Source organism: Arvicola amphibius, chromosome 1, assembly GCF_903992535.2.
Source record: "Arvicola amphibius chromosome 1, mArvAmp1.2, whole genome shotgun sequence".
Lineage (NCBI taxonomy): Eukaryota > Metazoa > Chordata > Mammalia > Rodentia > Cricetidae > Arvicola > Arvicola amphibius.
The window spans coordinates 145,366,292-145,390,743 of record NC_052047.1 but is presented as its reverse complement, the minus strand read 5'-3'; the positions used below and the strand labels follow the sequence as shown (position 1 = coordinate 145,390,743).

At 47.1% G+C, this 24,452-nt stretch overlaps 1 protein-coding gene across 5 annotated transcripts in view; it reads left to right on the top strand.

The window, feature by feature from the left end:
- Nucleotides 1-4,712: 4,712 nt before the first annotated feature.
- Nucleotides 4,713-24,452, top strand: part of Cars1 (cysteinyl-tRNA synthetase 1) — a 51,133-nt gene continuing 31,393 nt past the window's right edge. Inside the window, exons 1-8 of one of the 5 annotated variants that reach the window (XM_038348272.1) lie at nt 4,713-4,809; nt 6,065-6,190; nt 15,494-15,742; nt 19,895-19,986; nt 21,268-21,356; nt 21,918-22,014; nt 22,588-22,686; nt 23,979-24,128. In XM_038348272.1, the coding sequence (XP_038204200.1) occupies nt 6,157-6,190; nt 15,494-15,742; nt 19,895-19,986; nt 21,268-21,356; nt 21,918-22,014; nt 22,588-22,686; nt 23,979-24,128 (810 nt within the window). In that variant the 5' untranslated portion in view covers nt 4,713-4,809; nt 6,065-6,156. Of the gene's footprint in view, nt 4,810-6,064; nt 6,191-15,493; nt 15,743-19,894; nt 19,987-21,267; nt 21,357-21,917; nt 22,015-22,587; nt 22,687-23,978; nt 24,129-24,452 lie in introns of those variants that run through there. The other 4 variants (XM_038348287.1, XM_038348280.1, XM_038348295.1 and 1 more) reach the window with 4 other exon arrangements.

Sequence of the window (24,452 nt, the reverse complement as noted above, 5' to 3'; positions counted from 1 at the left end):
TCTGTATTACTGTGTTGACAGAGAAACCTATTATCAGGGTACAAAAAAACCCCAAAAAACAACAACAAAAAACTATCACCATACATACACTCATAAACAAAATAAATCTAAAAAGTTATTATTAAAAAGGTGCTAAGAAGGGGCTGGAGAGATGGCTCAGAGATTAAGAGCACTGGCTGCTCTTCCAGAGGACCCCAGTTCAACTTCCATCAACAACATGGTGGTTCACAACCATCTATAATAAGATCTGGTGCCCTCTTCTGGCACACAGGTATATATGCAGGCAGAACACTGTATGCATAATAAATAAATGTCTTTAAAGATTAGAAAAAAAGGTGCTAAGGAAATGAAGAAAATTGGTAAGAAATCACTACTCAATTCACTTACATCCCAAGATATGCAACTGGAACTATGTGTGTGAGTGTGTAGAGGGCTGAGAACATTCAGATAAAAGTTTGTTAAAGGTGGAAGAGATAAAAAGATTGGATTCCTTGTCCTAAACAAAAGTTTTAGTTTTACACTTTTTCACAGAAAAGACTACTGTTATGGTTTTGGTCCCTGGTCCCTTTAAGAGACAAGCCATGCCTACTCCCTCCCCCATCCGCTGAGGCTGATCTTCAGCTTCTGGCCTGAACTTGCTCTCTTTCCCATCTTCCTCTCGGAGAGGCAGCTCGCTTCTGCCTTTCTCCTCACTTCTTTGCTCTCCCCCCCACCCGTCTCTCTCTCCTCTCTCTTCTCTCTCTCTCTGTCTCTGTCTGTCTCTGTCTCTCTCTCTGTCTCCTCCCTTCCCCCTTCATAACCCCTGAATAAATATTCAACCTCACTCTGCATGTTGTGTCTACCCATGTCTCTGTCTTCTGCCCACCCGCCATGTGTCTCCCTGCCTGGGACCAGCCACTGCTCAGGGACCGGCAGCCATCTCTGTCTGGGACTGGCTACTCCCAGGGCCCGCTGTCTACTGCCACATGGCCTGCTACCACCATTTGGGACCTACAGCATTTCTGCTGCCTACTGCCACCGGGGATCTTGCAGCATTTTTTAAAAAAAATTATAAAAACTACTATTTAATGTTTTTTGCAGTTATTCACATGGTATTCTTTCATCCAAAGTTGTATGGTTTAGTAATGTGTGCCTTGATAATTTTAGTAATTTTTTTCTGAGACAGGGTCTCATGTAGTCCCAAGTGGCATTGAATTCACTTGAAACTGAGAAATTCCTAAGCTCCCTGCTTCTATCTCTGGGATTACAGGTGTTCACCACCATTTTCCCTGACAAAAGTTGACCTCTTTTTGTTGTTGTTGTTGGTTGTTGGGTTTTTACAATTTTTTTAATAGTTTATTTTTATTTTATGAGTATAGATTGATGTTTTTGCCTGAATGTGTGTCTGTGTGAGGTGTCATATACCCTGGAACTGGAGGGTTTTTTTTTTTTTTTTTTTTTTTTTGGAAGCTGCCATGTGGGAGCTGGGAATTGAACCCAAGATCTCTGGAAGAGCAGCCAATGTTCTTAACTGCTGAACCATTTCTTCAGTCTTCCTCCCTTTTTTAATTCTTAAAACAGGGTCCCACTCTTAGCTTATGCTAGCCTCAAAACAGAGCTTCTTTTTCTAAAAATTTATTTTAGCCAGGTTGTGGTGGGGCACACTTTTAATCCCAGCACTAGGGAGGCAGAGGCAGGCAGATCTGTGAGTTTGAGGCCAGCCTGGTCTACAGAGCGAGTTCCAGGCAGCCAGACCATCCCACAGGGAAACCCTATCTCAAAAACAAAAACAAACAAACAAAAAAACCCCATCACCATGGAATAAAGTTAGAATTTAACAATAATTCTACCCCCCAGAAAGCCTACAAACTCATGGAAACTGTACAGTCAACTACTGAACCACCCTGGGTCAGGGAAGAATTAAAGAAAGAAATTAAAGTCTTCCTTGAATTCAACGAAAATAAAGACACAACATATCCAAACCTATGGGACACTATGAAAGCAGTGCTAAGAGGAAAGTTCATAGCTCTAAGTGCCCACATTAAAAAAAACAGAGAAAGCTCACATTAGAGACTTAACAGCACAGCTGAAAGCTCAGAAGAAGAAGAAGAAGAAGAAGAAGAAGAAGAAGAAGAAGAAGAAGAAGAAGAAGAAGAAGAAGAAGAAGAAGAAGAAGACTCACTCAGGAGAAGTAGAAGACTGGAAATAATCAAACTAAGGGCAGAAATCAACAAAATAGAAACACAGAAAACAATCCAAAGAATCAATGAAACAAAGAGATGTTTCTTTGAGAAAATCAACAAGAGAGAACATGCAAATTAACAAGATCAGAAATGAAAAAGGGAACATAACAACAGACACTGAGGAAATTCAGAGAATCATTAGATCTTACCACATAGGCCTATATGCCACAAAGTTGGAAAATGTAAAAGAAATGGACTTGTTTTTAGATAAATACAATATACCAAAATTAAATCAAGACCAGGTGAACAATTTAAATAGACCTATAAGTCGTGAGGAAATAGAAGCTGTCATAAAAAACCTCCCAACCAAAAAAAGCCCAGGACCAGATGGTTTTAATGCAGAATTTTACCAGAAATTCCAAGAAGAGCTGATACCTATACTCCTTAAGGTGTTTCACATAATAGAAACAGAAGAGTCATTGCCAAACTCTTTTTATGAAGCTACAGTTACCCTGATACCAAAACCACACAAAGACTCAACCAAGATAGAGAATTACAGACCAATTTCGCTCATGAACATCGATACAAAAATTCTCAATAAAATACTGGCAAACCGAATCCAAGAATACATCAAAAAAATAATCCATTATGATCAAGTAGGCTTCATCCCAGAGATGCAGGGCTGGTTCAACATACGAAAATCTATTAATGTAATCCATCATATAAATAAACTGAAAGAAAACCATATGATTATTTCGTTAGATGCTGAAAAAGCATTTGACAAAATTCAACACCCCTTTATGATAAAAGTCTTGGAGAGGGTAGGGATACAAGGATCATATCTAAATATAATAAAAGCAATATACAGCAAACCAACAGCTAATATCAAATTAAATGGAGAGAAACTCAAAGCCATTCCACTAGAATCAGGAACAAGACAAGGCTGTCCACTCTCACCATATCTCTTCAACATAGTGCTTGAAGTTCTAGCAATAGCAATAAGACAACATAAGGAGATCAAGGGAATTTGAATTGGAAAGGAAGAAGTCAAACTTTCACTATTTGCAGATGATTGTGTACATCAGTGACCCCAAAAACTCTACCAAAGAACTCCTACAGCTGATAAACACCTTCAGTGATGTGGCAGGATACAAGATCAATTCCAAAAAATCAGTAGCCCTTCTATACACAAAGGATAGAGAAGCAGAGAGGGAAATCAGAGAAACTTCACCTTTCACGATAGCCACAAATAGCTCTGAATGTGGCTGAAAGTGGGGGCTGACTGAGAAGCTATTGATAAAGGCACTGGGACTTGTTTCTACTGCATGTACTGGCTTTTTGGGACCCTAGTCTATTTGTTTATTTGGATGCAAAGCTTCCTAGGACTGGATGGGGGGGGGGCTTGGACTTCCCACAGGGCAGGGTTCCCTGCCCTCTCTTCAGGAGGGAGGGGGGGAGGAGGGTAAGTGGGGAAGGGGGGGGATGGGAGGAGGGAAGTGTAAATTTTTTAATGGAAAAATAAAAATAAATATAAATAAAAATTTTATTTTAGCCGGGTTGTGGTGGGGCATGCTTTTAATCCCAGCACTAGGGAGGCAGAGGCAGGCAGATCTGTGAGTTTGAGGCCAGCCTGGTCTACAGAGCGAGTTCCAGGCAGCCAGACCATCCCACAGGGAAACCCTATCTCAAAAACAAAAACAAACAAACAAACAAAAAAAAACACCACCAACAAAAAACCAGAAATTTTATTTTTTAAATTTTGATATGCGGTCTCACTATGTAGATGGCTACATTTTCTGGTTTTGTTGTTTGTATTTTAATTGACATATTCATTGTACAAAGTACTGGGGTTTTATATATACATAATTTATTTTTATTTTTTATGCATTGATGTTTTGCCTGCATATATGTCCGTGTCTTATATGCACATGTAAGGGTGTTGGATCCCCTCCAACGGGGGAGTTACAGTCAGATGTGAGCTGCCATGTGGGTGGGTGCTGGGATTTGAACCACGGTCCTCTGGAAGAACAGTCCTTACCGCTGAGCCATCTCTCCAGTCCATCTGGCTATGTTTCTTTTTTTTTTTTTCTGGCTATGTTTTTAAAATATGGGAGGCAACATCATATATACAGGAAAGGTTTGGGGAGAGTGTGTACCAGGGAAGGGCCTGTTTCCAGGCTTGTGGCCTTTTGGGGCGTCTCCTTCCGAGAGAATGACATCTTCCTCGCCCCGCCCCTCACTCGCTGGGTTCCTTGCCCCGCCCTTTCCCTTGCGCCTCCTTCCCCTCTACTCACTTCACCCCGCCCCTCTTCCCAGCTCCTCGCCCCTTCCAATCCCTCGCTTCGTACAGTGCCTCCTTCGGCCACTCTCAGTCCTCTTCCTGCAATGGCCAGGGTCTGTGCTTTATTGCCCGCTTAGCCATTCGGTGTCTCTGAGACCTGCAGGAATCGAGCAGCTTGAGCCAAAGTATTCTCCCATCTTGCCTCACGCCAGCGTAGCCGCGGTTGCCTAGCTACGGGACGTTCCCGGAAGACGACTGGTAGGGCAGGACTTCCGGCGCCGCTGTTGCATCAGATTCTGGAAATAGTCTGTGGCCGCAGACGCGGGTTGGAATTCCCAGAGATGGCAGGTTCCTCCGCGGAGCAGGGTGAGTGGCGCGGAATGACTGTGGGGTTAGCATGACCCGAGTAGGCAATGCCAATCTGGAGCTTTCGGGACAGCAATGGCCCAAGGTAGCAGTGTCCTGACTAAGGATCTGAGGATAGCGATGGCCCAAATGGGTTGTGGCAGGCCAGGGCTCTGGGAACAGTGATGGCCCAAGTGAGCGGTGGCTGGCTAGGGATCTGGATTTGGCATGAACTGGAGTGAGTAGTGGTAAGACGGGGATCTGGGGCTGACTGCCACTCAAGTGGGTAGTGGCCAACCCTGGACTCCGGGCTGACAAGTCCTTGGGTAAGACTCCGAGAGCAGTCATGACCCAAGTGGGCAGTGCCAGACCAACGTTCTGGGTATGGCCAAGCTCTCAATGGGTAGTGGCAGGCCACAGGACCTGGAGGGTGACTGCCATGACTCCATGAAGCTAGAGTACCTGTTTGGTGGGGACCTGACTCCTGTTCTAGAAGTCCATCCCTTAGCCTCAATTTCTTGATTGGGTTAAAGTTAAGGTGTCCTTGAATACTTAGATGATCTTGTATCAAATAGCCTGTCTCCAGCTGGTGCCTGGATGAGACCTCACCTCGCACTCTCCTGCCCTGGCTGGACTTTGGGGGTGAGGCAGAGGCCCAAAGATTGTTTTGGTCTTCTGCCCGAGCAGGTGGGCGGAAGGGCACCCGAGGTTAGTACTTAGGGAAGTAGGGCAGAGGAAGCAAGGGCTCCGTGTACACATACATGAAAGAGTTTGGGGCTTTATGAAGGCTTTAATCGCCAGTGTGGCCAGCAGTTACCACAGGGACCTACCTGTCTAGTCAGAGCATCACTGCTTTATTGCCAACTGGGAGGCTCCCTCAAGAGGCAGTCACTTCTGTCACCCGAGGGGAGACCTGAGCCTTGGCACATCTCTGAAGTGTCTTTTCTCATTGTCTTTTCAGAAAGTAGGTTCTAGAAAGAACAGAGGCAGTGGTCCAAATCCTGAAAGGTCAGAAGCAAGCCTTCCAAGGCAGAATATTTGGTGTAGGTTTTAGACTCTGTGATGCAGGCAGAAAATTAGATGTGAGCTCTGACCTCTCAGCTGCCTGCCTCCAGGGTGTACCAAGATCTTTTTGGTGCTCTGTGGTGCTCTTTTGTCCTTGCTGGGTTCTAGGTGGGTGCTTCTGACCGCCTGAGTACCCAGTGGTGTGGGCACCCAGATGACATGGCTGCTTAGCCTGTGCCTAGTGACAGTGGTACCTTCCTTCGTATTCCAGCCTTCCACTCAACTGGCGTGTCTGGATTCCAGCTGTTTCCACCACTCAGAGCAGATCTTAGAAGTCCACCTAGACTCCTGTAACACAGCAGCATGGCCAACAGCTCCACCCTGAGCTGCCCAACAGGTCTGGGATCACAACTCTGCCCATCTATACTCACAACAACACAGGAAATGGTTCCTGCCTTAGGGGGTGGTGTAGGCATTGAATGAGTTCATAGGAAGGATTTGAAATAGTACCTGGTGTGTAAGAATCAGGCCTGTCAAAATGAGGTTCTGCGGCATTTGTTTGTTTGTTTGAGACAGAGTTTTATATAGATAGCCAAGGTTGGCCTTGATAAATGATCCTATTGTTCCATCTCTTGTGCAGGGATGACAGATATTGTGATACCACATCCAGCTTCCTCTTTGGCTTTTAAATAAAAATGTCTATTTGGTGTGGTCTGAGTGAGAATAGCCCCCATAGGCTCGTGTATTTGAATGCTGGGTCAGTTTTAAGAGGTAGTGCTGTTGGAGGAAATGTGTCTCTGGGGGTGGGTTTTGAAGTTTCAAAGAGCCTCTGCCATTCCCAGTTAGGTATCACTGCCTCTTGCTTGTGTCTCAAGATGTGGATTTTCAGCTACTGCTCTAGGGCCATGCCTGCCTGCTGTCCTGCTCCCCATCAGGATGGTTATGGAATCTAGCCCTCTGGAACCATGAGCCCCAAATTAGAAATGAGAGTAGAAATAAGATCTCCACGTAGATCACAAGGGAGGCTGGGCGACGATGGTGCACGCCTTTGATCCCAGCACTCGGGAGGCAGAGGCAGGCAGATCTCTGGAGTTCAAGGCCAGCCTGGTCTACAAAGCAAGTTCCAGGACAGCTAGGGCTGTTACACAGAGAAACCTTGTCTTGAAAAACTAGAGAGAGGGAGATCACAAGAGAGATGCACTCATCCTTAGGGAAGATGATCCAAAAGTCAGAGCCTCCTTGAAAGTCTAGAAAGAGGAGGTGGTGGGTGTGATGGCATGTGACTGTCATTTATAATTCTAGTGCTCTGGAGGCAGAAGTAAAAGGACCTCTGCGAATAAGACGAGCATGGTTTACATAGTAAGTTGTAGGATAGTCAGGGATACATAGTGAAACCTTGTATCAAACAAATACACAAAACAGGAAAAAGAAACTCAGAGAAGATGATCTCTTGAGACAAATCCAACAAAGCAGTGTGTGGGTGTACACCCGTAATTCTCACACTCTGGGAGATGAGGCAGGGAAATCACCAGTTTGAGACCAGCCTGGATTACATGAGATCCTGTCTCCAAACAACATAATACCACTCAGGAACTGGAAACAGGCACTCCAGAGATGGTCTTCAGTTGCGGCTTGGGAGCATTTGAGCAACTGCTTTTTCCTTCATGTTTCCTCAGAGATGACCCAAGCTCTAGGGAAAACGGGGTACAGTGGGCAGGCTGATTTCAGGTCCTCTGGTAGTTGGAGCTCATCTCGGAAACCTGATTTTCCCCCTAGTTTAACCAGACGGTCTTCATAATCACACCATAACTCATAGCCTGTCTCACCATAAGTCTTGGCTCAGCCGTAATGGTGCCTGTGTTCCTTGGGATCCTTCCTGTGCAAAGGAGCATCCTGACGACCAGAGCAGTGAAGCCATTGAATCTGCTGTTACTACAACCAGAGATGGGGCCAGGTATCCCTTGGTGCAGGGACTTCAGCTACCAGTGTAGCAACTCTTCTGTAGGTTCTCTTAGAGGGGTCAGGCAGGCTCCCGTTGCCAAGGATGAGAAGGTAGGAGAGCAGAACAAAATGGACCTGCTTGAAGGCTACAGAGACTTGCTCAGCTGTGCCCTCATGTTCCCAGGCTGCCGTTTATGGCAGTAACCTCTCGTGACTGTTGAGCGTTTTCCAGTGTCTTGAGGTGCAGCTCCTGGCAGACAAGGTGGATGGGAACCCCAGAGGGAACAAGTGGGATTGGAGAAACAAGAGCAGCTAGAGGAAGCTGAGGGGTGCTTTTGCTGGAAGGGAGCAATTAGCAGCTATGGGTATTGTTGGAACATCTCTAAGGTGAGAGCTTTGAGGGGCCCTTAGCAATAGTGGCAGTAATAGGCAGAGAAGGTCAGGAGCAAGTGACAGGGTTGCCCTGTCCAGTTGAGGCTTACCTTCTGGGAGCTTAGGGAGCTGCTCCAAGCATGCTTTCTTCCACTGTACCTGGGAGAGCTCCCAGGGAGGAAAGGGGACAGAGACAGTGGGACTGCTGATGAGAGGAGCCAGCCAGATGCTGCCACTGTCCTTCCACATGTTAGAACTATGGGTCATTTGAAGTGAGGTGGCTTCTTCACTATGCTGCATACACAGACTTTTGCAGTCTAGTGGCTGTTTGGCAAAGACTCCATACGCTGTGTCAGTTATTATCCACCTTTGGGACAGTCCCGCCATCAGAGGGCTCTGCTCTTTGTATGTTCAGGGGATGAGCTGCAGATCTGCCTGGTGGTGGCCTGCCCTTCTGTAGAGGCAGAGTAATTTGGCATGGTGTGTGATGGGTGAAGTCCTGGTAAGGCCGAGTTTGCAGAGTAGGCCTGGGAGGAATTCTGTTGTCAAGCAATGAACAACTGGAGGATGGCTCAACCAGCTCCCCCGAGAAAGCTGACCTGTCTAAACACTTGCTTCAGGAGTATCTGCACAGCTCCCTTTCCCAGAAGGACCTCCTCACACTTCTCAGTTACCCTGCTCTCCGGGCTGATCCTGTGGTCTGGCACATTCCTCCAGGGGGCCTCTGGAGTTCTTCAGTGATTACAATCATCATAATGCAGGAGCAATTACAGTAATGACAGCAAGCAGGGCAGCTGGCTTTTTGCCAGAGGTTTGTAAAGCATTCTGTAAGTGTAATTGCACTTAGCCTCCGAGGCTTTACAAGGTGGGTGGTGTTAAGTGTGGTTCAGTCTGAAGAGGGCAGGTGCTCAGCCTGCGGGCGAGGCCCATCTCCCTGAGCATCCTGCGGCCTGTGCCTTCCACAGGCTGTTTCCCTACACTCTAAAGCATTGCAGTTGTCAGGGCGGTGCGGGTGCTCTACTCATTAGGGAACTTGGTGGGTGCCTAGAGTAGAAAGAGAAGCGATGACCACAAGGAGGGAATAAATGTTTGGGGGTATTCCCGGGCCTGTCTTGGTGGTGCTCAGGGACTGCCAAGTCAGGGGCTGCCTTCCTCCCTGTGTAGCCTCTTCATCTGGGATGTCCTATTAATTTCACCCAAGTGGCATGGTGGCAGAGTCACAAGTGTGCAGTTGGAGGGCCCTCCTTGGAGAGTAACAGGCACACAGCTCCTTCACCTGTGGCTGAGGGCCTAGGACAAGGAGCTGTTCTTCAAAGCCCACAGTGGTGACCTGAGAGCCACATGCTTGAAGAAGGAAGGGAAGCGGAAACTGGGCACGGGAGCTGGAAGAACTGGCCCCTGGGAGTCCCCAGCTCGCCCTGACACCTTTACAGGGACAGGGTCTGTCTGTTGCTTGGCATTACTTGGCGGTTGGCAGGTCTGAGTGAAAAGTGCCTTTCTTGTTCTTGGATCCCTGTGTCTTGAGTTAGTTCTTTGATTCACTTGAACTTGAGTTTTGTGTAGAGCGATAGATATGGATCTATTTCATTCTTCTACATGCTTACATCCAGTTATGCCAGCACCATTTGTTGAAGGTGCTCTCTTTTTCCCATTGTATAATTTTGGTTTCTTTGTCAAAAGTCAGGTGTTCGTAGGTGTGTGAATTAATGCCTGGGTCTTCAGTTCATTCGATTCCATTGGTTCACCTGTCTGTTTTTATGCTAATACCATGCTGATTTTATTACTGTAGTTCTGTAGTACAGCTTGAAGTCAGGGTTAGTGATACCTCTGGAAGTTCCTATACTGCACAGGGTTGTTTTAACTATCCTGGGTATTTGTTTTTCCATATGAAGTTGAGTATTGTTCTTTCAAGGTCTGTAAAGAGTTGTGCTGGGATTTTGATGGGGATCAAAATTGAATCTGTAGATTGCTTTTGGTAAGATGGCCATTTTTACTATGTTGATCCTATTGATTCATAAGCATGGGAGATCTTTCCATCTTCTGGTATCTTCTCCAATTTCTTTCTTTTTTTTTTTTTTGTTTGTTTTTCGAGACAGGGTTTCTCTGCAGCTTTAGAGCCTGTCCTGGAGCTAGCTCTTGTAGACCAGGCTGGTCTCGAACTCACAGAGATCCGCCTGCCTCTGCCTCCCGAGTGCTGGGATTAAAGGCGTGTGCCACCACCGCCCGGCCAATTTCTTTCTTAAAAGACTTAAAAGTTCACTTTCTCAGTTAGAGTTACCCCAAGATATTTTATATTATTTGTGACTATTATAAAGGGTGTTGTTTCCCTGATTTCTTTCTCAACCTGTTTATCATTTGTATATAGGAGGGCTACTGATTTTTTAAAGTTAATCTTGTATCCAGCCATATTACTGAAAGTATTTATCAGCTGTAGGATCTCCCTTGTAGAACTTTTGGGGTCACCTATGTATGCTATCATATCATCTCAAATAGCAATAGTTTCCTTTCCAATTCGTATCCCCTAGATCGCCTTTTGTTGTCTTATTGCTCTAGCTAGAACTTTGAGTACTATGTTGAATAGAAATGGAGAGAGTGGACAGCCTTGTCTTGGTCCTGATTTTAGTGGAATTGCTTTGTGTTTCTGTTTCTCTCCATTTAATTTGATGTTGGCTGTCGGCTTGTTGTATATTTCTTTTATTATGTTTAGGTATGTTCCTTATATCCCTGATTTCTTCAAGACCTTTATCATGAAAGGGTGTTGGATTTTGTCAAAGGCTTTTTCAGCATCTAACAAAATGATCATATGTCTTTTTTTCTTTCAGTTTGTTTATATGGTGGATTACATTGACAGATTTTTTTTTTCTTTTTTCTTTTTTTGGTTTTTCGAGACAGGGTTTCTCTGCAGCTTTAGAGCCTGTCCTGGAACTAGCGCTTGTAGACCAGGCTGGCCTCGAACTCACAGAGATCCGCCTGCCTCTGCCTCCCGAGTGCTGGGATTAAAGGCGTGCGCCACCACCGCCCGGCTTCATTGACAGATTTTTATATGTTGAACCATCCCTGCATCTCTGGGATGAAGCCTACTTGATCATGGTGGATAATATTTTTGATGTGTTCCTGAATTCTGTTTGCCAGTATTTTATTGAGTATTTTTGCATCAATGTTCATGGGGAAATGGGTCTGTAATTCTTTTTCTTTGTTGAGTCTTTTGTGTGGTTTGGGTTTCAGGTAACTGTAACCTTATAGAAAGAATTTGGTAATGTTTCTTCTGTTTCTATTGTGTGGAACAATTTAAGGAGTATTGATATTAGCTCTTCTTTGAAAGTCTGGTAGGATTCTGTACTGAAACCATCTAGCCCTGAGCTTTTTTTGGTTGTGAGACTTTTAGTGACTGCTTTTATTTCCTTAGGGGTTATAGGTCTATTTAAATTGTTTTTTGGTTTTTGTTTGTTTGTTTGTTTTTTGGTCTAGATTTATTTTTGGTTTGTGGTATTTATCAAGAAAATTGTCCGTTTCTTTTAGATATTCCAATTTTGTGGAGTATAGGTTTTTGAAGTATACTTTAATGATTCTCTGGATTTCTAGTGTCTGACATGTCCCCCCCCCCCTTTTGTTTCTGATTTCGTTAATTTGGACGTTCTCTCTGCCTTTTAGCTAAATTGGATAAGGGTTTGTCTTTTTTGTTGATTTTCTGAGAACCAACTCTTTGTTTCATTGATTCTTTGTATTGTTTCATTGATTCTTTTTACTCTTTTTGTTTCTATTTTATTCATTTTAGCCCTCAGTTCTTTTCTGCCATCTAGTCCTCCTGGTTGTGTTTACTTCTTTTGGTTCTAAAGCTTTCAGGTGTGCTGTTAAGTTGCTAGTATGAAATTTCTCCAAATTCTTTATGTGGGCACTTAGTGCTATGAACTTTCCTCTTAGCACTGCTTTAATTGTGCCTCATAAGTTTGGGTATGTTGTGCATTCATTTTCGTTGAATTCTAGAAAGTCTTTAATTTCTTTTTTTTTTTTTTCTTGACCCAGTGGTAATTCAGTTGAGAGTTGTTCAGTTTCCATGAGTTCGTGGGCTTTATGTAGTTTGTGTTGTTGCTGAAATCTAACCCGTGGTGACCTAATAAAGAGGGTTATTCCAATTTTTCTGTATCTGTTGAAATTTTTTTGTGACGGAGTATGTGGTCAATTTTAGATAAAGTTCCATGAGGTGCTGAGAAGATACATTCTTTTGTGTCTGGATGAAATGTTCTCTAGATCTCTGTTAGGTCCATTTGAGTCATAACATCTGCTAGTACCCTTATTTCTCGGATTAGTTTCTGTCTGGCAGACCTGTGTCCAGTGGTGAGATTGGGGTGTTGAGGTCTTTCACTATTAGTGTGTGGGGTTTGATGTGTGCTTTAAGCTTTAGCAATGTTTGTTTTATAAATGTGGGTGCCCTTGTATTTGGGGCATAGATGTTCAGAATTGAGACTTTGTCTTGATGGATCTTTCATTTAATGAATAATGTCCTTTTTCATCCTTTTGATTAATTTTAGTTTGAAGTCTATTTTGTTAATTATTAGGGTAGCTACACCAGCTTGCATCTTAGGTCCATTTGATTGGAAAATCTTTTCCCAGCCCTTAATCTAAGGTAATATCTGTCTTTGAGTGGTTGTGTGTGTGTGTGTGTGTGTGTGTGTGTGTGTGTGTGAGTGTGTGTGTGTGTATTTCCTTTCTTTGGGTTTTGCTGGTGTGGAATTTCCTATTGCCTGTGTTTGCATGGATACAGCTAACTTCCCTGGGTTGGAGTTTTCATTTTAGTACTTTCTGTAGGGCTGGCTTTGTGGATAGGTATTGTTTATGTCTGGTTTTGTCATGAAATATCTTGTTTTCTCCATTTGTGGTAGTTGAAAGTTTTGCTGGGTTTAGTAGTCTGTCTGGGCTGGCATCCATGGTCTCTTAGTGCCTGCAAAACATCTGTCTAGGCCCTTCTGACTTCTAGGGTCTCCATTGAGAAGTCGGGTATAATTCTGATAAGTCTGCCTTTTTCCTTTGCACCTCTTAATGTTCTTTCTTTATTCTGTATGTTTAGTGTTTTATTAAGTGGTAAGGGTAGTTTTCTTTTAGTCCAGCCTATTTGATGTTCTGTAAGCCTCTTCTACCTTTATAGACTTGTCCTTCTTTAGGTTGGGAAAGTTTTCTTCTATGATTTTGTTGAATATATTTTCTGTGCCTTTGAGCTGGGATTTTTCTCCTTCTCTTTCTATTATTAGGTTTGGTCTTTTCATGCTGTCCCAGATTTCCTGGATGTATGTGTTAGGAATCTTTTGAATTTAACATTTTCTTTGACTGATAAATCTATTTCCTCTACTGTGTCTTTAACAAAAGATTCTCTTTTCCATCTCTTGTATTCTGTTGGTGGTGCTTGCATCTGTAATTCCTGTTCGTTTACCCAGATTTTCCATTTCCAGAATTCCCTCAGTTTGTGTTTTTATTGTTTCTATTTCAATTTTCAAGTCTTGAGCCATTTCCTTCACCTGTTTGTTTTTCCTTGGGTTTCTTTAAGGAATTTTTTTATTTCTTCCACTTTTTGTTTGTTTCTTCCTCAATTTCTTTAAGGAAGTTTTTCATTTCCTTTTTAAAGGCCTCTATTATCTTCATAAAGTTATCTTGAAGACCATTTTCTTGTGCTTTGGCTGAGCTGGAATGCTCAGGTCTTGCTGTTGTAGATCATGGGGTTCTCTTGGTGCCGTATTCCTCTTTCTGTTACTGAAGGTATTCTTACACAGCCGTTCACTCATCCGATTATAGGTCTGGGTGTTGATTCTTTGTGTTTGTCTTTGTTGGATGGGTGTTTTGTCCCTTTATTATCTATCTCCTTCATTGTCTTCTGCCTAAATGGGTAAGGGTTCTGGTGATTGGCAGGTCTTCAGGTCCAGTAGGATGTTTCAGCTGAGTTTTTTGGGTTCTAGATCCAGCCTATCCTCCTGTTCTTCCGACTGATGTGGGCTGTATCTGTGCCTATAGTTATAGTCTGTTCTTTGAAAGGTTTGGGCTGTACCTGTGTCTATGGAGTCTGCTGGAGTTGCAGGGAAGGGCTGGCCACAGGAAGGGTGCGGAGGTGGGTGGGGTTGGATGGCAGAGTAGATCTTGAGGGAACAGAATCCAGTGGGTGGTGACAGTGGTGGTGCAGCCTGCAGGCAGGTCCCTTACCAGCTGCCTGCTCATCTTGCTTTCTTACACACCCCAGGACTCCCTGCCCAAGGGTGGCACCACCACAATGGGCTGGCTCTCAATCACCAAATCAGAAAATGTACTACAAGCTTGTTCATAGGCTGGTCCAGTGGCAGATGTTCCCAACTGAGGTTCCCTTTCCCCAAATGACTAGCTTACACCAAGTTGACATAAAACTAGTCAGGGTATGGGGTAAATGTTCAGTCAGGCATCTGGTTCTTACTTCAGGGCCATATTAGTGTTTTATGGTCCATACATTTCCCCTTAAATAAGACATCTCGATGGTACTGGTCTAATCAGCCCATACCTAACATAACTGTGGTCTTGGGCAGTTGGTATTTTTTAATTTTCAGGATACTGTGACTCAGCATAGCTTAGATTTCTGTCCTGGTAACCCATGCAGAACCTTACCCTGGAGTCCTCCACACTCTGAGCTGTGGGTGGTGGGAGGCATGACTGTTGTGCCCTGTAGTGGGTGCGTCAGTGAAGGGGTCAAGTGTCCTCAGAGCAGTTCCTTCTAGCAGCCCTGAGCACTCTTGAGAGGGCTTGGACAACATGGGGATGTGACATCTTGCTTCTAGAAGCCATGTTTGTTCCAGCATCTGCAGGCTTATGCATGGTGATGTCATGTGCTGAGGGCTCTGCAGCTCCTACCCTCTCCATAGCAGAAAAGTAACCATTTCATTAATTTATTTGTTTATTTTGTGGTGCTGACAATCAAACCAAGAGCTTTATACTTACTAAGAGATTCACCTGCCTCTGCCTCTGCTGGGATTAAAAGTGTGCATCACCATGTCCTACCCAAAGTTAATCATTTTAAAGTACGCAATCCCTGGCAGTCAGAGCGCTCAGGGCACTGCAGACCACCTCAGCATGCATCCGAAACCTTTCCATGCGTTTCAGGAGGACATCTGACCTGCTCCACTGTCATCCTGTCTTCCTCCTGCCAGCCACTGGTCTGCATGGCCACTCTGTGGTCCTTCCTCTTCTGGATGTCTGATATGCAGGAAAGGGCTTTGACACACACTCTCTCTAGCTCCTCTTCTTGGGCGGCCTTCTGTGCACATGCCTGGTGTTCCATGACCTTTTCCTTTTTCTGTCCCATACTCCCTGCCTGTTTGCCTGATGTTGCGTCTCTCCTACCCTCTGGCCTGACATCCTATGCCCTCTGTCTTTGCAGCTGCCGACTACAGGTCCATTCTGAGCATTAGTGACGAGGCAGCCAGGGTGCAGGCCCTGGACCAGCACCTCAGCACGCGTAGCTATGTCCAGGGGTACTCCCTGTCCCAGGCAGATGTGGACGTGTTCAGGCAGCTCTCAGCCCCTACTGATGACTCGAGGTTCTTCCACGTGGCTCGGTGGTTCAGACACATAGAAGCGCTCCTGGGTGGCCCCCAAGGCAGAGGCGAGCCCTGCAGGCTCCAAGCAAGTGAGTAACAGCAGTGAACCTCTGCTCCAAGGTCAATGGCATGCGGTGCTACAGGACAATGGGTATCCTGCTGGAGACTCACCTCCATATTTCAGTCAAAAGTGTTCCTATGGGGCAAAAGCCGTGCTTGCTGGGTCTGGTAGGGTTATATTGCGTACCCAGAAATGGCAGGGCTCAGAGCCATCATCACATCACCAGGGACTGCTTCAGGGCCATATTGCATGCTGCTGTAGGCCTGTCTGGGGTTCAGTTAATGCTTTGCTGGTAGTGGCTCTTGGTTCCTGTCTTTAGTCCCATAGGTTACATTTGTTTCTCTTCACGTGTGACATCACTAAATATTAGAGCTGTATTCATTGACGATGAACCTTTCAAAAAGCAGACATAAGTCTCCTGTCTGTGGTTTAAGATGAAGTCAGCCATGCCTGTGAGTGCTGCTGGTATCCCGGGGCACAGTTGTTAGGATGGGGAGGCTCTACTGGAGAGGCTCTGACTTGGGACCCAAATAGTTTGTCACCTTGATCTGGCCATTTGGAAATCCTCCCGTCTGTGGGTGCTCACTTCTGAATTGCCTAAGGCTGTTGGGCCCCAGTTTCTCATGGTTATAATACATTTCTCCTCCTTTATGTGGAGAGGGCTGAGTGCTGACTTAATGGTAGTCCCTGCTGGTGGCCTCCTTGAGGCTTTGCACACTTGGGATGGGGACCTTGGAACATGTGGAAGGGTTTCCTGGGGTCTTGACTTTTATGGATTATCCCAAGCAAACACCCTACTCCAGCCTAGGTGGGAGATGTGGCAGCATAGGTGGCCTTTCCTGGCCATCTGCTGTCCTTCTGTCCAACACTGTGTCCCAGGTGTCTTCTCCAAAAGGCATAGGGAGTCAGATTGTCTGAACACTATGCCCCAACTCCAATGAGATCAAGGACCTGGTCCTGTTTTCAGCAGCCACCCATCTAGGCTTCCTGTGTGGTCCTGGGAAGAACTGAACAGACACACCACTGTCCGTGCCAGTGAACACAGCAGAACGTTACTTCTCAGGGGCCTCATGACCATGAAGAGAGGGTCTCCCACTCCAGTCAGCCGCTATCTACTGAGGCTTCTCTGAGGGCTGCTTTTGTATGGAGGATGGGCTAAGGACAGCACTAACAGGATTACCCTGCTTCCTCCAGTACACAGCTGCCTATGAGGCCATCAGAACATGTAAGCCTGTGAGAAACATGTTGGGTCAGATGTCCCTTAAGCAAAATGTTCAAAGCTTAGCTGGAGGGGAAGGCAGGTTAGACCTGGGTGGGCTACCTGACTTTGGCAGGCCCAGGCTTCAGAGTCACCATGCCTCTGGATCAAAAGTAGCTCTGCTTCAGTGTGGCTCTGAGGACTAAAGCTCTCCCTGTCCTGATGTCTCTATAAAGTATGGTCTCCAAGTGAAAACACCTCCCCATTTCAAGCAGTGCTCCCCAACACAACCCACCATTCCTACTGCTTGCTGTTCTGTACATAAAACATACTACATCTTGCCTTCACCACCCTCCCTTTCTCAAGGCTGAGGCCTTAGCAGCAAAGGGGCCTCTCAGACATGAAAAATTCCTGTGTTCTTCTTAGCCTTCATGGTCCCCTTGCAGAGGAGCCAGCCCTCTTCCCACCAGCCTCACTTCTTCCTTTCTCCCGTCACCTTTTTACCCTCTGTGGTTCAGCATGGTGATCCACTCCATCCCAGGGCTTTGAGCTTGCTTGGGACCTCTTACCTGGAACTGGGGCTCAGCCCATTTGGCCCCTTGCTTCTCCCAGCTCCTCTGGAGGCAGCAGACATACTGTCACTGTGGAAAGGGCCTGCCGGAAGCCAGGGCAGAGTATTTAGGGAGGTTCAGGTTCTGAGTTCTCCTTCCCAGGCAGGTGGCCACAGCTGGGGCTCAAGCCACCTGCGTTACCTCATGCTCCTGGGCCAGTCTGTTGCTCCCCAGCAGCTTCTCTGTCTCTGGACCTCTGGCTTCTTGCATCCCATTTTCAAAGTGTAGCTGTCTGTGCTGCAAAGCTACCTGTTGGTTCAGGGACACTCTGAACATGATGAACATGCCACCACAGTGCCCGACCTGGAGTGGGAGTGTGCCCGTGTGTATGTGACACAAACACAAACAGGCTGACAGCACCTGGGAGGCTTTAGGGACACTGACTGACACTGCTATGGTCTTTGGGTTGTGAGGTTTCAGGAAGAGCCTCAGAACTTCACTTGTGTGCCTCTTGACCCAGGGAGCCTATGCAAGGCAGACTGTTGTGTATCTTGTTCTGTTGTGCCCCTTTTCAAATTGGAGTGTGTCCCTGCCAGGTGGCCTTGAAGCCTGTCGCTGGCTGTGAGACTGGTAGTCGTCAGGAGAGCTGAATGCTTGAATGTGGCCCAGCTTTACAGGGACTCACCTTCAGCCCTCAGTGTGGTAGCCCTTGGCAATGTCTTTTTCCCGTGAGACTGCAGCAGCACCTCATTTTTGGTGTCACCTGTGGTGGGTGTTTTTTTTTTTTTTTTTTTTTTTTTTTTTTTTTTTTTTTTTTTTTTTTTTTTTTTGGTTTTTCGAGACAGGGTTTCCCTGTAGTTTCTAGAGCCTGTCCTGGAACTAGCTCTTGTAGACCAGGCTGGCCTCGAACTCAGATCCACCTGCCTCTGCCTCCCGAGTGCTGGGATTAAAGGCGTGTGCCACCACCGCCCGGCCACCTGTGGGTTTTATAAGGAAGGACAGTGACACAGACTCTTTGTCACATCACAGAGTGAGACTTTCCCATAAGGATGGGAAACTCTGAGGTGTGCTCAGAATGAGCTGAGACTGCATTTGGTGTCTGACGAAAGATTCGGGGTTTTTCTCCATCCCAGTCTATGGCCACCTGTGACTGGCTCCTGAACTCACCGGGAGGAAGGAGCTCCTGTTTGCAGCTGGCTGCTGTCTCCTCCGTCTGCCCCACACAATGGACAGTGTCTCCACCCCCTCCCCCTGTTATCCTTAGCCTGTTAGTTACCAGTGTGTCCTCTATTCTATCTAGTGTGACCTGGGCAAGGATTGGAGCCTAGAAATGGCGTGTGCCCAGAACAAATTTCCCTATGACTCTTGAAGTAGAATCAACAGGTTAGCAGGCACAGGTATCGGCAATTGCTCATAGGAGTCAGAGGTGACTGAAGGCAAGAGAAGTATCCATTGTGAGGGAAGACTAGGACCAACCAGGCCAGCTCAAGACCTCCCTGTGCTCTGCAGAGGTGGGGTGAGGGCTGATGGACTGGGCATTAAAAAAGTGCATTAGGGTCTACCACAGATGGCCCCGTGTGATCCATACACACACAGGGGAGCAACCCAGGGCCTGGCTCTTGGCAGGGCTAAGGAGGAGGAGGTGTGTGCCCCCACAGAGCATAGGAGCAGGCTGTGATGATCACATGGTTTCCCAGTGGGCTTCAGTCAGCTTTACTGGACTGAGATTGTGAGGCTTGAAGCATTGCCCTTGTGACACCTTCGAGTCCCAGGCATGCAGATCAGGTCAGCCTTTCTCCGGACTAGAGGCAGCTGTCTTTGGGAAAGGGCCTACAGGTCTCAGACACATGCCGAGGAGAGACTGTGCCATATGGTGTCTAGAGAGCAGGTGCTGCCTGAGAGAAAGGGGCTGGGCTGTGGAGCCTGTCAAGCCAGTGTGGATCAGCCTGGGTGGGGGTGGAGGTGCAACAGGCTTGTATCCAGAGGTTAGGGTCAGTCTGGCTATCAGCCAAGCCAGATTTGGTGATGCCAAGGACAGAGATAAAGAAGGGCTGGAGACCATTCTCACCCTGACCTTCGTTGCACCTGGTGACTTGGAGGAGGTGGCCTGTGTGTGACAAATTGTCCAGACTCTTACCTTGCCCAGGCAAAGTATCCCGAGAGCTGGCGGCAGCCACGTCTTGTTTGTTGGGATGCAGCTCTATGCAGAAGGTGAACTGAAAATCACAAACCACGCCTTCAGTCCCAGCACTAGGGAGGCTAAGGCCAGAGGATCCTAAGTTTAAGGGCAGCCTGAACTACACAGAAAGTTCCAGAAAGGCCTGGGCTACAAAGTGAGAACTTGTCTCAAAAGTACAGTTCCGTTGTTCATCCCAGGTGTTGAGAGCTAGTTGTGACCTGCTGTGTGACCTGTCTGCTCTTCTGCCTCCAGGTAAAGGCCGGCGAGTGCAGCCTCAGTGGTCCCCTCCAGCAGGGACTGAGCCCTGCAAGCTTCGCCTGTACAATAGCCTCACCCGGAACAAGGTAAGAAAGATGAGATGCCCTTGCAAAGCAAACTATAGCCTGTTAACCACATGCCATGTTCCCTCATCTTGGTTCAGGGTCCTTCTGTTACTCTTGTGCTGTGGTATGGACTCTGCACCTTCTGTTACTGCTGTGCCATGACCTTTGCAGTCCAGACAGAGCTGCGCTCTGAAACTAGGGCACAAATACTTTGTACACAGTGCTTTGGGAAAGCCTGCCTGCTGGCCTCCTGGCATTGCCCAGTCGTGAGTGCTCAAGGTCACCATCACAGCCAAGCCAAGTGCTGGCAGCTTTCAGGAGGACTCCAGGCTATCAACATTGTCCTAAGCCAAGCAGAGTAGGCAAAGTGGCCAACCTGCCAGATGGTGTTGGAGCTTGGCGCCCAACATGTGCCAGGATGCCAGTACTGGCTCTTGACCTGATAGGCTCATCATGGTTTGCTCTGCTTAGCTCATGGCCGTGGTAGCACAGATTTCAGAGAGCTCTCCAGGTGTGGGCTTGGTTTTTGTTGTTGTTTGTTTTAATGGTTTATTTTTAATTTCATGTATATGGGGGTGGGCATATGAATACAGTGTCGAAGAGGCTTTAGATCCCTTGGAGCTGAAATTAACAGCTGGTTGTGAGCCCCCCCAGCATGGGTTCTGGGAACTGAATTCGGGTCCTTTGAAGCAGTATGTGCTCATCTCTTCAGCCCCCTGGCTGGGTTTTTGGTCAGTACACATGCTTAGCAAGCAGGAGATAGGTCTGGGACAGGTCCCATCTCCTTATGTGACTCACTGATGATGACACCCCCAGAGAAGTCTGAGTGTCGAGGTGTTCTGGCCTCTAAGCCAGGCTTCTGTGGGAGAGGAAGTTCACGGCCTTGTACTCTATCTGGAGAAGACAGCATCAGTGCCAAGCTCCTGAGGTGACTGTCTGGAGCAGGTTGTCGTCAGGCTGGTACTTGTTAGCTGCAGCTCCTGTAACTTGCATCTCATGTCAGCAACATTGCCCCTTTCCCACTCTGAGGAGGAGGGGGTGAGGATGCCCTCGCCAGGCTCCCACCACACAGCTTACTGACTGTGCCATGACTTTATCAGTAAAACAGGAGACAGGAGGGTCTTGCTGGTTTAGCTCAGGCCTATCATCTAAGTATGTGGGAGGTGGAGGCAGGAGGATAGTGAATTCAAAGCCAGAGCCCGGCTCCCTAGGCAATTGGTTAGCAGGCTGTTTGTGGCTCCTTTCACTGTGCTGTGGAGTTTCTTGAGTTTCTGGTGATGGCATTCCTTGTTTTTTAACAAGGATGTATTTATACCTCAAGATGGGAAGAAGGTGACGTGGTACTGCTGCGGGCCGACTGTGTATGATGCATCTCACATGGGACATGCCAGGTAGGTCTGGTGCCTGGGGATCTACACTGCTGGAGGATTAAAGACAGCAGAAGGGACGTACACAGAGCTTGTGGTTGCCCTCCTGGAGTCCACCCACATTATCCCTACCCTAGTGGACATGTGATGTGTCCACAACATGCAGACTTTTAGGTGTAGTGAGTTGTGACCCCTTCCCTGCCACACACACACACACACACACACACACACACACACACGTTTGTGGGTGTGATTTTTCAGAGTTGATGGCTGATAGGGTAAAGGTCATGGATCCTGCCCCTAACAAGCTGAGTTTCCTTAGCCCAGGAGCCTGGGCTGGAAGTGCTGAAGATTGCAGGGTTTTCTGATTTTGTACAGTTTGCATATGAACAAGAGGCCTTGGGGAATGGAGCCCACACTGAAACATGGCATCTTAACAGTTTTGTTCATGAAACACTATTTTATAGCGTGGAAGTTTCTTTTTGTGGCATCATGAGGGTGCTCAGCCTGTGCATGTTCTTCCTGGAGTGTCCAGTTCATGGGCAGTGTGTGCCAACTGAGGAATTGCGCTTTCCTCTGCTGTAGGTCTTATATCTCTTTCGACATCCTGAGGAGAGTGCTGAGGGATTACTTCCAGTATGATGTCTTTTATTGCATGAACATCACGGACATTGATGATAAGGTAAGGGGGTGCCTAAGTTAGCACTCAGGTCTGAATAGGTGACTTGAGAGGAAGCAGGACTTTCAGATAAGAAAATACAGCTGCAGAACATCACTTAGGAGGCAGATTGTGAGTGTGGGGCCAATCTGTGTGGCTTTGGGAGTTGCAGGACTGCCCGGGCTACATGGATGGACAGATGGGCTGGAGGACAGGCAGGCTCGGGTCCCTGCTATGAGCTGATACCACGGGTGATGCAGATGGAGGATCTTGCACACAGGCATGTAGATGCTGCTAGACGTTGCACATTCTGATCACTGGCTAAGAGTTCATCATCCCTGGCTTTTTACGGAGCAGGCCCACTACCCGAGGCCTCAGTGAGCTGTCCTTAGATACCCAGAAGTTGACAGACCTCAGCCCCACTTTGCAGGTACAGGTGGAGGGTGGCACTAGTGTCCCACAGTGCCGCACTGTTTGGGACCTGTGTCTGCCCCCGTGGCCCTTCACCATCACTCAGAGTTGCAGTGTGAGCCATGTTCTGCACGGGGGGGGGGGGGGGGGGTGGACTCTGTCGGAACCAGTCTCTCACCTTGGCAGATCATCAAGCGGGCGCGACAGAACTACCTGTTTGAACAGTATCGGGAACAGAAACCCCCAGCTGCCCAGCTCCTGAAGGATGTCCATGCTGCCCTGAAGGTAGGCCCTGGATCCCACCCTACCTCCTTCTTGTGCCTCTCAGACCCTGGGCAGGCCCCTGTCTGGGATGGTGTTTGACCTGGCAGTCATTTCCAAGACAGTACTCAGACCAGCTGCATTAGGGTATCAAAGCCACAGCTGGTGTCGCCCCTGCCAGGCCCATGAGACAGTCTCCAGGGCAGAGTCCTGCAGGATATGATGTGGAGTAGGTGATGCTCCTGACGCTTAGGGGAAATATCTGCTCTATCTCCATCCCTCTTGGTAGTACCTGACAGAACTGCTCTCTGTCCTCAGTGTGTGGGGTCACAAGCGATCTGATGTCCACTTTTGACCACAAGACAGACACTTGATCTGTAAGTTCTTGTAGCATGCACGGTGCTGTAACCTCCACTGAGGAAGTGTGTTCTCTCCAGTTTCACACCTTTATTCTGAGTGAGCCTCCTTTTAATGTGTAAACTCTCATGTTACAGTGTCTTAGGTATTTCCCTATTGCTGTGCTAAAAACACCATGATGAACAACTTGAGAAGTTGATTTTGGCTTATGATTCCAGAGGCATGAGCCCATCATGACAGGGAGGGTTGGCAGCAGTTAGCAGGCCTGTTAGCAGTAGCAGGAAACTGAGAGTTCACATCCTCAAACCCAAGAACAAAACAGAGAGCAAACTGGAATGGTGGAGTGTGGCTCCAAGCTCTCAGAGCCTTACACACACACACACACACACACCCATGACATACTTTCTCCTGCAAGCATGCACCACCACCTTGGGACTCAAATCCCAGAGCCTATGGGAAACAGTTTTCTTTTAAACAATCATACTTACGGTAAGAATGGATCATTCTGATTCCTGTCACAGACCAACCTTAGCAACTACAATAACAGCTGCTGGGATGCTCAGGGCATTGTCCCTGGGAAGGATTAGGCCTGAAGTTAGAGCATAGCTCTCTTTGAACTGTCAGGACAGTTTTCAAGTTGCTCATCATAGTGTTTTAGCACAGCAATAGGGAAATACCTGAGACACTGAGGGAGCTGGGGCGCCTTTGACATGGGAGGTAGCCACCAGCTGTTGAGGCTTGCTGGATGTACATTTTGTACCCGTTTTGCATGGGGGACAACTTGCTCAATAAAGTTAAGCATCCTGTGTAGCCACACGTGAAGAAGGGTAGCAGATCTGCCTGGGTTGGGAGCTAAAGTCTGGGCAGTGGGGAACACAGTGCTCTGATGCATTGAGTCAGCTTTAGGAAGCAGTGTTTTGCGCCATGCCTGACATATTTGGTGTATTCTATGGTTGTAGCCATTTTCAGTCAAGTTAAGTGAGACAACAGACCCTGACAAGAGGCAGATGCTGGAGCGGATCCAGAACTCTGTGAAGCTTGCCACAGAACCACTGGAGCAGGCAGTGCACTCCAGCCCCTCTGGAGAGGAAGTAGACAGCCATGTGCAGGTGAGCTCTTCTGGGTTTGTATAAAACATCATATTCTGCATATGATTGATCCACATTCAGAGTCAATGTGACCGGAACCATGGCTCCATTCTTATGTGCTCAGTCAGTGTCCCTTCCTACCTGGGAACCCCAGCCTCTGTAGTCCCATTCCCAGGCATGGAGCTCAGCACCAGGTAGACAAACCTGGCTCCCTTGTGAACCCAGGTTATGACTCTCTTTTCCCCATGCTCCCTCCTACCACTTCTACTTAGAATGCAGGGGAGCAGCGCCTGTTTTCCCTTTCCATAATTATCCACTGGATCTTCCTTTGCATTTCTTGGTAGC